At 37.1% G+C, this 11,397-nt stretch overlaps 1 protein-coding gene across 1 annotated transcript; it reads left to right on the forward strand.

Moving 5' to 3' along the window:
• The first annotated feature begins 1,199 nt into the window (after positions 1–1,199).
• LOC135196014 (uncharacterized) lies at positions 1,200–3,065 on the forward strand. Its single transcript, XM_064222498.1, has 2 exons — positions 1,200–1,535; positions 2,802–3,065. The coding sequence occupies exons 1-2, from the start codon at positions 1,200–1,202 to the stop codon at positions 3,063–3,065; spliced, it is 600 nt and encodes a 199-aa protein (XP_064078568.1).
• The last annotated feature ends 8,332 nt before the right edge of the window (positions 3,066–11,397 follow it).

An 11,397-nucleotide genomic window follows, 5' to 3' on the forward strand; every position in this document is an offset into this window, starting at 1 on the left:
CTCTTTTTTTATATGTATAAATACATAAATAAATAAATAAATATATATGTATGTATATATATATATATATATATATATATATATATATATATATATATATATATATATATATATATATATATATATACAGAGAGAGAGAGAGAGAGAGAGAGAGAGAGAGAAACTTTCCCAATAATATCTGAGCCCCCTCATGTTGTTTAATCACTCTGGACCACCAACGTAGATTCATGAAAAAAAAATGTAAAATAGATTCAAATTTTCCGGTAATGAAGGTCTCACTTCCTTTCTTATTTTACTTTGGCTCCGCCTTTTTATACTGAGGAATTTCCGGAAAATATTTTACCCTATGAACACGATGTCGTTTTTCTTTAATTCGTAATTCCTTGTTGGACGAGTGGATTTTACGCTCGGCCACTAATATGGTGGTGCGAAGTTTGATTCTCGGCTTGTCCAACGCGGAACCAGAGGATTTTATTTCTGGCGATAGAAATTCATTTCTCGATATAATGCGGTTGCTAGGTGCCCAATTGGTTCCTAGCCACGTAAAAATATCTAATCCTTCGGGCCAGCCCTAGGAGAGCTGATAACCAGCCCAGTGGTCTGGTAAAACTAAGATACTTAACTTGAATTCGTATTTAAACTGAAAATAAACTGACTGAATAACGAATTAATTTGCTTGTTAATTTCAAAGTCTTTGAGATTCATATTTTTAGTTTTGTGTAAAAGAAAACTGTTGAGATGGCTTTGTCTGTACTTCTCCTGTCCACCCTCAGATCTTAAAACCTACTGAGGTTGGAGGGCTGCAAATTGGAATGTTGGTCATCATCTTTCCAGTCATCAAACATGCCGAATTTCAGCTCTGTGCCCTTAAGCCCCGTACACACTTGGAAACATTGTATGGAAACAATGTTTGGAAACGGTTTCCAAACAGCTTCGAAACGGTTTCCAAACAGTTTGGAAACTGTTTCCGAACTGTATGCAAACATTGTTTCCAAACTGCTTACAAACTGTTTCCAAACAGTTTGGAAACTGTTTCCAAACTGTTTGCAAACCATTTCCAAACACCATTTCACGAATTACTGTTTCCCATCCAGAATGAGAAACACTGCGTGTGTGTGTGTGTGTGTGTGTGTGTGTGTGTGTGTGTGGCCGAGGTGACGATGAATTAGTACCTACTCGAGACTTGCAGTGATAAGACCATGTGGTCTGCCGAGAAAACTCTAGAACTAATTGAATTGCTGCATTCATCCCTAACATTGTGGGATGTAACAAATGTGGATTACAAAAATAGAATTAAAAAGATGGATGCCTTGGCGGGGATAGCTGATAAACTTTCTATAACTGTAAGTGATACAGAAAAGAAGATAAAAGCCATCAAAGTACAATTCAGGAGGGAACATGTGAAACTGATTTCACTGAAAAGAAGTGGAAGTTCCCCAAAGAAGTGCTCATGGTTTCGCTACGAGCCCCTCTTGTTTTTGCTACAGGGCCAAGAATCCAGAGGAAGCCGGTCAACAGACTCACCAGAGAGAGAGGTAAGGTGATGTTACAATTACCGTAACTTAATAAGTGCTATTAGTATTATTACCGTAATATAATAACTGCTATTAGTATTATTACCGTAACATAATAACTGTTAATAAAGCAGATAAAAAATAATCTCATTTATGTAGAGATAGGTAAGTTGATATTATTAGTAGTATTATTACCATAACATAATATCTGTTATTAGTATTATTATCCTAACATAATAACTGTTGCAAAAGTAGGTAAAAAATAGGTGTCATTTATGTATACAATTTAATCTTATCAATGCTCAGTAGACATCTACAGGTACATTTACAGGCAGCCTTTTTAACCTAACATGCCCTACGCATAATTACCCTGCCAAGGAACACTTCGTTCCGGTGAGAGAAAGTAATCTCGAAACTCCTTCCTTATGTCCCGGTCCCGTGCATCCACAGCACTCCTTCATGGTATATTTTGCAAATCAATGAACCCTTCACCTTCATTCATTGCTGCTCTCCATGATCCTGCAGTTATACTGGCATTATCGACATTTTCCGAGTCAAACGTACCGGGTGGTGAATAAACATTTCTCGACTCGACATTCCTGCGTAGAAAATTATGCAAATATATGCATGTCAGAGTAACACTCTCTACCTTGTCTGGGTGTAATGCAATAGGTTTTAGAAAAACTCTGAACTTAGATGCTAAAATTCCAAACGCATTTTCTACTATCCTCCTCCGACCCTACACAATCTGTAATAAAAGATCCTCTTAGGGGAAGACCTACCTAAGATTTCCTGGAAAACTGGTTTCAGTAAGTAACGTGATAAAGCAAAGGCGTCATCTCCAACAAAACATGTATGGCACAGATGCGTCCCTCTGCAAGTGGCTGGTCTGGTGTAGCCTGAGCCGCTTCTTGCTCTACTTTCTCATACAAACTTGTATATTTAAACACACCTCCATCCGAAATTCTGCCATGACATCCTACATCTGCATATATAAACTGGTAATCTGCCTTTACGCACGCCATGAGTACAATACTGTGTGTCCCTTTGTAGTTAAAGAAAAGGCTTGCCACAATTCTTTGGAGCTGTATTTGAACGTGCTTCCCATCCAGTGCAGCAATACAGTGTGGAAAGTTCCATCTGTGGGAGACCCATTTGCTGCTGCAATCCTTTCTTTTCTGTAGCAGGCATCTGAGGAGAAGTATACGCAGTCAGTGAAATAAACACACATGCCCACATAATATGATACCCTTGCAATTGAGATAAGTTGTTTCTCTCTCTTTTCAGGTTGCTGAAGTTGAATCTGAGCAAGAAACTGATGCTGTAATTGAGAGTTCACATCAAGCTGAAACACCTCAGAGCACTTTCCCGGCCCGTCGTTTGTCAGCTAAAAGGCCTGCTGACGAAGTGAAAGAAGCATTTCACTTGATGAAGTCTCTAGCACAACGTGTCACTACACGGGATGAATATTATGTGTTCGGTGAAAATGTTGCCCATAAACTGAGAGCATGCGGAAGAAGTAAGCGCAACGGTATCAATAGCACAGCATAAAATTAATTAAATAAATTTTCCACTTTGAAATGGGGTACTTTGGGGGAGCGTGCGGCTGAGTTCACCCCACAAACTTCATATACAGGACAAAGGTACTCAGGGTTTCCTGTGCCAGCATCACAAGGCATCCCACAGTACTTTACCGCCCCAAGTGGTGCCTCTACTCCAAGTTGCTCTCCTTCCCCAAACTCATGTAGTAATTATTGTGATTAAAATATGATTCCTACATAAATATGTTTTTCTAGTAAAACACACCTTTCATATTGTTCTTAAATGTCATAAGGTAAGATGAGAGAGAGAGAGAGAGAGAGAGAGAGAGAGAGATGAGAGAGAGAGAGAGAGAGTAAAAAACAGTGAATACTTCTGGTTTTCTTATTATTTTACTTTAACATACCCTTTCGGTGCTGAGATCAAAGCTTCACAGACCTCAGGAACCACAGCTGAGATGGTCTGCTTCGAATATCCTGAAGGTGTACATGAGGCTCGTAAAGGAATCTCCACTTGCAAAATACCTCAGTGTAATAGCCAGTCTCATGTCGGGTGTAATAGCCTTTTTGAATTTTGTATCCTTTCAAGATATACTGGGAGCCACCATCCGTAAAAGTAGTTCAAAGTCACTTGAGCACATCCGAACAAAATTGGTGAAACCTCCACCAACTAATTTCAGTTCCGCCAAAAGCAAATCACTATAGGGTCCTTTTTCAAAAAATTTCCTCACCCATATCTTTCTCTTTTTCTTGACCTCCCTTGACTTTATCAAAAGTGCCAAGTAAAATGCAGATGCTGCTGCAGAAACCTCGACACTCATCACAGGACTACATAACTGAGGTGTGGACAGGAAACATTGTTTGGAAGTAGTTTACAAATAATTTGCAAACTGTTTGAAAACTGTTTCCAAACTGTTTAGAATCAAGTTTTCGGAAACAGTTTCCAAACTGTTTGGAAACCGTTTCCAAACAATGTTTCCAAGTGTGTAAGGGGCTTTAGTAGTATGTATTTTAAGGTTAAAATTAGCCATGATCATCCGTCTGGCACCGCTAGAGGTGCCAACAATACGGACCACCACCGGGCTGTAGCCGTGGCTGAAAGTTTTATACAGCATTATGCACTGTACAGAAAACTCGATGCGCCGAAGAAAACTAAGGCGTATTTTTATCTCTGCCTTTGTAGTACACACTAATGAAATCTTTTTCTATTGCCTTTGTCAAAATACCCACCCTATCTATACACGATTTAAGCTGTCAATCTCACGTCAAGCGTCTGCTATGCACATTCTTCACAGCAGCAGTGAAATGTTTGTAAGGGGAAAGTCTGTCAAGTTTCGCTGGTTAACTAAAATAATGACTTTTTTGCGCTTTTTTTTTTTACACAAAAATTGAAGTGACAAACGGTTGTTGAGTCAGAAATGTTGGGGAGGACCCAGTAAAGTAGATTTCTTGGGGTCTTGTTTGGTATGCAACCCGGATATGAATATAGTAAAAGCATAACATTAGAATAGTTTTCATAGTAAGATGATCACCGAATGGCCATGGTGCTTTGGGTTTAGTTACATCACCGTTCTCTGAATTTACCATAAAATAATCAGAGAATGATAGAAGTCGTATACAGTAATAGGACTTTGATATGTGCATATAACGTTTTACTATGTATACACTTTGCATGCATGCCATTCCAGTCCCCTCTGTAACATTAAAGTTGTTGGCTTATCGACTTAATAGAGAGAGAGAGAGAGAGAGAGTTTGTGTAAAAAAAAAAAAAAAAAAATCCCAGACGAAACGCTCCACAAGTCAAATCTCCAGAGGCTGTTTACCATGCAGTGAGGCAAATGAACCAAAGATCATCTCCCCCTCATTTCACATGAAATTGCCCCCCCCCCCCCCCCCCCCCCCCCCCCCCCTTCCTCTCAACTTACCAAATCCCCTCCTTTCATAAAAAAAGATGACTAGAATTCTTTCGAAATCTTAAGTAATTCTTTAATTGAATATTTGATCCAGACGTTTACACCAGAATTCTCTACTATTACCTTTTATAAAACTCTTTAATTTTGCTATATGATTCTTGGAATTTAATTTCATTGTTTTAAAATTAGCGCACGAGCTTGGAAAATGAATGAATATTTAGCTCTCTCTCTCTCTCTCTCTCTCTCTCTCTCTCTCTCTCTCTCTCTCTCTCTCTCTCTCTCTCTGCATAATTTATTGTAACAAGAATCTTTCTACCTTCTTTATCCTTACTCACACAATCACTGAGGAAAAATAAAATCATTATTGAAAGGAATGACAAATTCTGAGAGAAGAGAATTTATGAGTGTAAATGAAATTGAACCTTTCATGGGAATATCAAATAAAGGTACGGAGATCGACTTTCCACTTACTTAACAATCCTTGTCAGAGAGCAATTGTTAACGAAATCTTTTCGGTGGGGGGGGGGGGGGGCACACCGAGAGAGAGAGAGAGAGAGAGAGAAATGGAAAAAAACTGATTGTTAGTTCCAAATGAAGCGACCTGCCTGATGTTGAATGAAATGAATTTGAAAAGATATATATATATATATATATATATATATATATATATATATATATATATATATATATATATATATATATATATGACTGGTAAAAATGTTCTGTAACAACAGAATTCCATCTAATAAAAGGAGCCCATAAAAACACCAAAATATAGAGAAAAAAGTACTATATTTCAGAGACTGCTGTTCTCCCTCTTCAGGTAGATGAATGAGAAAAGTTTACAGAAAAGGTGGTATTTATACCAAGAGGTCCATCCACAAACAAGCCATTTTAAGCCACCCCCGCTGATAATCTTCCTTTAATCTTCTTAAGGGTTGGTTGAATGAAGACTTTGTCGATCGTGTCCGAAATCCATGCTCCTTTTGAGATGTTCATTACCTGCCTCTCTTTTATTAAGGCCGATTCCATCATTTGAATCTTGTACCGGCAGTTGCTGCTATAAATTACACGTGGACAAATTCCAGTTTATTCTATGGTTATGTTCATTTATATGGTTGAAAAATAGCCGAGTTCTGTTGTCCATACCTAACTGACCGTTTTGTGTTGTATTAATCTCTGGGGAAGGGATTTACCTGTAAATCCGATGTAAGATTGGTCACAGTCCTGGCATGGGATTTCGTATACCCCAGAGGTACCTTTGGGAGATGTCTTTTGTTGGACGTTAATCAGGGATTTGGCTAAGGTGTTTGGGTAAGTAAATACAAAAGGGTTCGATTTCCGAGGGGGGTTGGTTATTCTCTTAATCGTGTCCAGGTGGGGAATTATTATTTTATTGTTGGGTGTATCTCTGGTCTTGTCTTTAGGGGGTCGGTAGAAAATTACGTTTGCTTTGTGAATTGCTTCTCAATTATATGGTCAGGATATGGCTCCTTAAGAACAAGTTACTAGCTACACCTATCTTGATAGTAATGTCATGATAGCTAAAGTAGTGAATGTATGAAGTGAGAACGTTGGTTTTCTGTATATGGTAAATTTGTATTCTGTCGTATCTCGGATTATTAAGACATCAAGAAAAGGAATTTTTTTTGTTGTCTGTTTCCCATTCAACTTTAAATTTGATGCTGGGCACTAATGTGGTTAATTTCGAGAGGAATTCATTGAAATTGCCCCACCTATTATCCCAAAATGTTAGGTTATCATTCCACGTATTCTCAATCCACCAGCATGTTTTTGGGTTTGTTAGGCATTTATTACTGTAGTTTAACAAGTATTCCATGTACAAGATTTGGGCATAGAACCAGGAACTTAAAAGGAACTACCCATACTTACACCCGAATTTTTTTGCTTGTAGAATGAATTCCCCGAATGAAAAATCACGTTAGTTAGATGCACATAATTCAACTGAGCTTTTCTTATTTATTGTCAAAGCGCCAATGGGAAATGATGCTGAATAGGGGGATAATTTTTACCCTTAAAAAACTGAAGCAAAACGTCCTGTACTGGTACTTTAGTGAACAGGGAATCTACGTCAAGGCTTAAAAGTTTTATGTGTTGAAGTGGTTATGTGCTTCTCTGAATTTGTGACAAAAATCTCAGAATGGTGTAATGTTTTGAGCTGGGAGAAAAAGGTGCTAAAAAAGGGGAAAGGAGGCCAGCTAACCATTTAGAAATTTTGTAATTGAAAGCACCGGCACATGAAACGATGGTCTGAATGGAAGATTGTCTTTGTGAGTTTTGGGAAGGCCATAAAGTAGGGGTAATTTAGGATTAATTACTTTTAAATTTCTCTAATAGTTCAATACTCTTTTTGTCTTTGCCAATTAATCTTACTTTCCGAAAAAATTCTGTGGGAACGTTTTGGAGGGGGATTTTTTCGTCAGTTTTTCGTATGTGTTTGTGTCGCTAAGGAGCTGGTTGATTTTGTCAAGGTAGAAGTCTTTGTCCATTATTAACGAGATTTTTGCCGTCTTTGTCGGATCTACTTATTAAAAACATCTAACTTTTTTAGCGATGGATGGCTATCATGAATCTGCGGGGAACAGGATATTTCTTATGTAAGTCAGTTAAAGCATTTAGTAACACTCCCAAATTTTAAACATATCTCTTCACGGTTTGTAGTTTTTGTCAGATATGTATTTATCAAAAGCCACTATGAAGTCTAGTTGTTTTTGCGGTCTGGCATAAGGGCAAAGGATAAGCCTAAATTTAAACTAAATGTTGATTTACAGTAAGGGGGTGTGTTGGATAAGTTTTAAAAACGTTGTCTTGTTGCTCAAGATTATTCCCATGCACTATTGTCTATTAGGTTATTAACTTGCGTAGAAGTCTGTTTGGAATGAGTCACGCTAATTATAGGCAGCAATATCGGAAAACAGAATGAAATCAGATACCTGTATATGTGTCGTAGTGAGGAGGCGAAGAATTAGACTGGGGTTCCATATATCACTCTGCGTAGTACGAAGATGTCGTTTTTCGTATCGGTGATTCTTTCCTCCAGGAAAATCTTGTGTGAGAGAGGGAAGGGGTCCGATTGCAGAGTCCATCTCCCGAATCCGTACATTTTTGGTAGTACTCGTTCTGTGAGGCATTCTTCTAAAAAGTGTTTTTGGTTTTTCTTTCAGCCGGTTGTAGTCTGATCAGTTCTTTCTCAAACTTGCGAAAAATTGGCTTGACTTCTGGAAGTGAGTGGAAAAAATCCTGGAAAGGCGGTTGAATTCCATAATGGGCTGAAAATGACTGGTAAAAATGTTCTGTAACAACAGAATTCCATCTAATAAAAAAAAGGAGCCCATAAAAACACCAAAATTTAGGCTTATCCTTTGCCCTTATGCCAGACCGCAAAAACAACCTAGACTTCATAGTGGCTTTTGATAAATACATATCTGGACAAAAAACAAAACTACAACCGTGTGAAGAGATATGTTTAAAAGGAGTGTTACTAAATGCTTTAACTGACTTACATAAGAAATTATCCTGTTCCCCGCAGATTCATGATAGCCATCCACTCGCTAAAAAAATTAAAAAGTTAGATGTTTTAATAAGTAGATCCGACAAAGACGGCAAAATCGTAATAATGGACAAAGACTTCTACCTTGACAAAATCAACCAGCTCCTTAGCGACACAAAACACATACGAAAAACTGACGAAAAAAATCCCCTCCAAACGTTCCCACAGAATTTTTTTCGGAAAGTAGTAAGTTAATTGGGCTAAAGCACAAAAAAGGAGTATTGAACTAATTAGAGACAAATTTAAAGTAATTAATCCTAAAATTACCCTACTTTTATGGCCTTCCCCAAAACTCATCAAAGAAGACAATCTTCCATTCAGACACCATCGTTTTCATGTGCCGGTGCTTTCAATTACAAAATTTCTAAATGGTTAGCTGGCCTCCTTTCCCCCTTTTTTTTAGGCACTTTTTCTCCCAGTCACATTAAAACATTCTGAAGATTTTTGTCACAAATTCAGAGAAGCACATTTATACCACTTCACAACATAAAACTTTTAATTTTAAGCCTTGACGTAGATTCCCTGTTCACTAAAGTACCAGTACAGGACGTTCTTCAGTTTTTAAGGGTAAAATTATCCCCCTATTCAGATCATTTCCCATTGGCGCTTGACAAAATAATAAAGCTAGTTGAATTATGTGCATCTAATAACGTATTTTCATTCGGGGAATCATTCTCACAAGCAAAAATTCGGGTGTAGTATGGGTAGTCCTTTAAGTCCTGTTCTAGCCAATCTGTACATGGCAATACTTTGAAAACTACAGTAATAAATGCAATAAAACCCAAAAACATGCTGTGGATGAGATACGTGGATGATATCCTAACATTTTGGATAATAGGTGGGGCAATTTCAATGAATTCCTCTCGAAATTAAACACATTAGTGCCCAGCATCAATTTTAAAGTTTGAATGGGAAACAGACAACAAAATTCCTTTTCTTGATGTTCTTAATAATCAGAGATACGACAGAATACAAAATTTACCATATCAGAAAACCAACGTTCTCACTTTCATACATTCACTACTTAGCTATCATGACATTACTATCAAGATAGGTGTAGTAGTAACTTGTTCTTAAGGAGCCTTACGAATTTGTTCGCCCCAGAATTCCTGGAAAAAAGAATTTGAACTAATTCGCAAGCAACTTTCGTCTTTAAAATATCCTGACCATATAATTGAGAAAGCAATTCACAAAGCAAACGTAATTTTCTACTGACCCCCTAAAGACAAGACCAGAGATATACACCCAACAATAAAATAATAATTCCCCACCTGGACACGATTAAGAGAATAACCAACCCCACTCGGAAAATCGAACCCTTTTGTATTTGTTACTTACCCAAACACCTTAGCCAAATCCCTGATTAACGTCCAACAAAAGACATCTCCAAAGACTCTGGGGTATACGAAATCCCATGCCAGGACTGACCATCTTACATTCGGATTTACAGGTAAATCCCTTCCCAGAGATTAATACAACACAAACGGTCAGTTAGTATGGACAACAGAACTCGCTATTTTCAACCATATAAATGAACATAACCATAGAATAAATGAATTTGTCACGTGTAATTTTATAGCTAGCAATTGCCGGTACAAGAGTCAAATGATGGAATCGGCCTTAATAAAAGAGAGGCAGGTAATGAACATCTCAAAAGGAGCATGGATTTCGACACGATCGACAAAGTCTTTTCATTCAACCAACCCTTAAGAACATTAAAGGAAGATTATCAGCGGGGTGACTTAAAATGGCTTGTTTGTGGGTGGACCTCTTTTGGTATGAAAATACCACCTTTTCTGTAAATAAACTTTTCTCATTCATCTACCTGAAGAGGGAGACAGCAGGTCTCTGAAATATAGTACTTTTTCTCTATATTTTGGTGTTTTTATGGGGCTCCTTTTATTATTAGATATATATATATATATATATATATATATATATATATATATTATATATATATATAGATATATATATATATATATATATATATAGCAATTGAAACCCGCCAGCAGGGAAGCGCCATCTACATATCATAAGGACAACCAAGGCCAAAACCCGGAACAGCATTTTGTACAAACTTTATTATTGGGACATGTTTCGAGTAGTACTATCACTCGTTATCAAACCGTACAAAATTTAAAATGAATGACATTATAGTTCTTGCAAATCAAATTTACAGATAATAAAATGATATGTATAAAAATTATAAGAGTACGTAAAAGATAGCTAATACTTAAAAAATTATAATTAAAAATTGCTAATGAAACAATTGAGTAGATAAAAATAATGAGCAGAATGCAAATTTAAGTCACAAACACGGATGGTACAAAAAAGAACAGTAAATATACTAAGTCGATATACAAACCATCAGGATGCAGACTAAAAACACACAAAAGTGAGGTAACAGCTACATTTCTAGCCAAGGAAGGCTTTATCTTAACAGAAATATAAAACTTCTAAAATGTCGAGGTCTGTAGGCAAACTGGGCAGAGGCTTAAAATAGAAAAATCATCGATATGTAAAGGGTGACCGCCAGAACTCCTCGCTGTGTTCCCTATTGCCACCTATAACTAGGTTTGTAAGATATTGCCTGTACGAAATGACCTATCAAGGTCTCAACCATCTCATCCCAAGCTGATCTGGTAGTTTTTTCCTTCCGACGTAGGTGGCATCACAACCACTGCACTGCCATTTATAGATCAGGATTGGAGCGAAGGCTTGTTGGTATTAGGGTCTTTTAATTTTAAAGAAATTTCCTAATTTATTTTGTAAAGTAAAAAATATATTTTGATATCTAGCTGAGGGTAACCAATGGACAAAATAGAAATTAATTGCTTTTTTGGAGATCGTAACTATGAGTT

The sequence above is a fragment of the Macrobrachium nipponense genome, chromosome 17 (assembly GCF_015104395.2).
Source record: "Macrobrachium nipponense isolate FS-2020 chromosome 17, ASM1510439v2, whole genome shotgun sequence".
NCBI classification, from domain to species: Eukaryota; Metazoa; Arthropoda; class Malacostraca; order Decapoda; family Palaemonidae; genus Macrobrachium; species Macrobrachium nipponense.

Bases quoted from the DNA above. Each gene is read 5' to 3' on its own strand.
- LOC135196014 (XM_064222498.1), top strand. From the start codon at position 1,200: ATGTGGTCTGCCGAGAAAACTCTAGAACTAATTGAATTGCTGCATTCA. The intron at 1,536-2,801 runs GTAAGGTGATGT...CTCTCTTTTCAG, and splicing joins CAGACTCACCAGAGAGAGAG to GTTGCTGAAGTTGAATCTGA.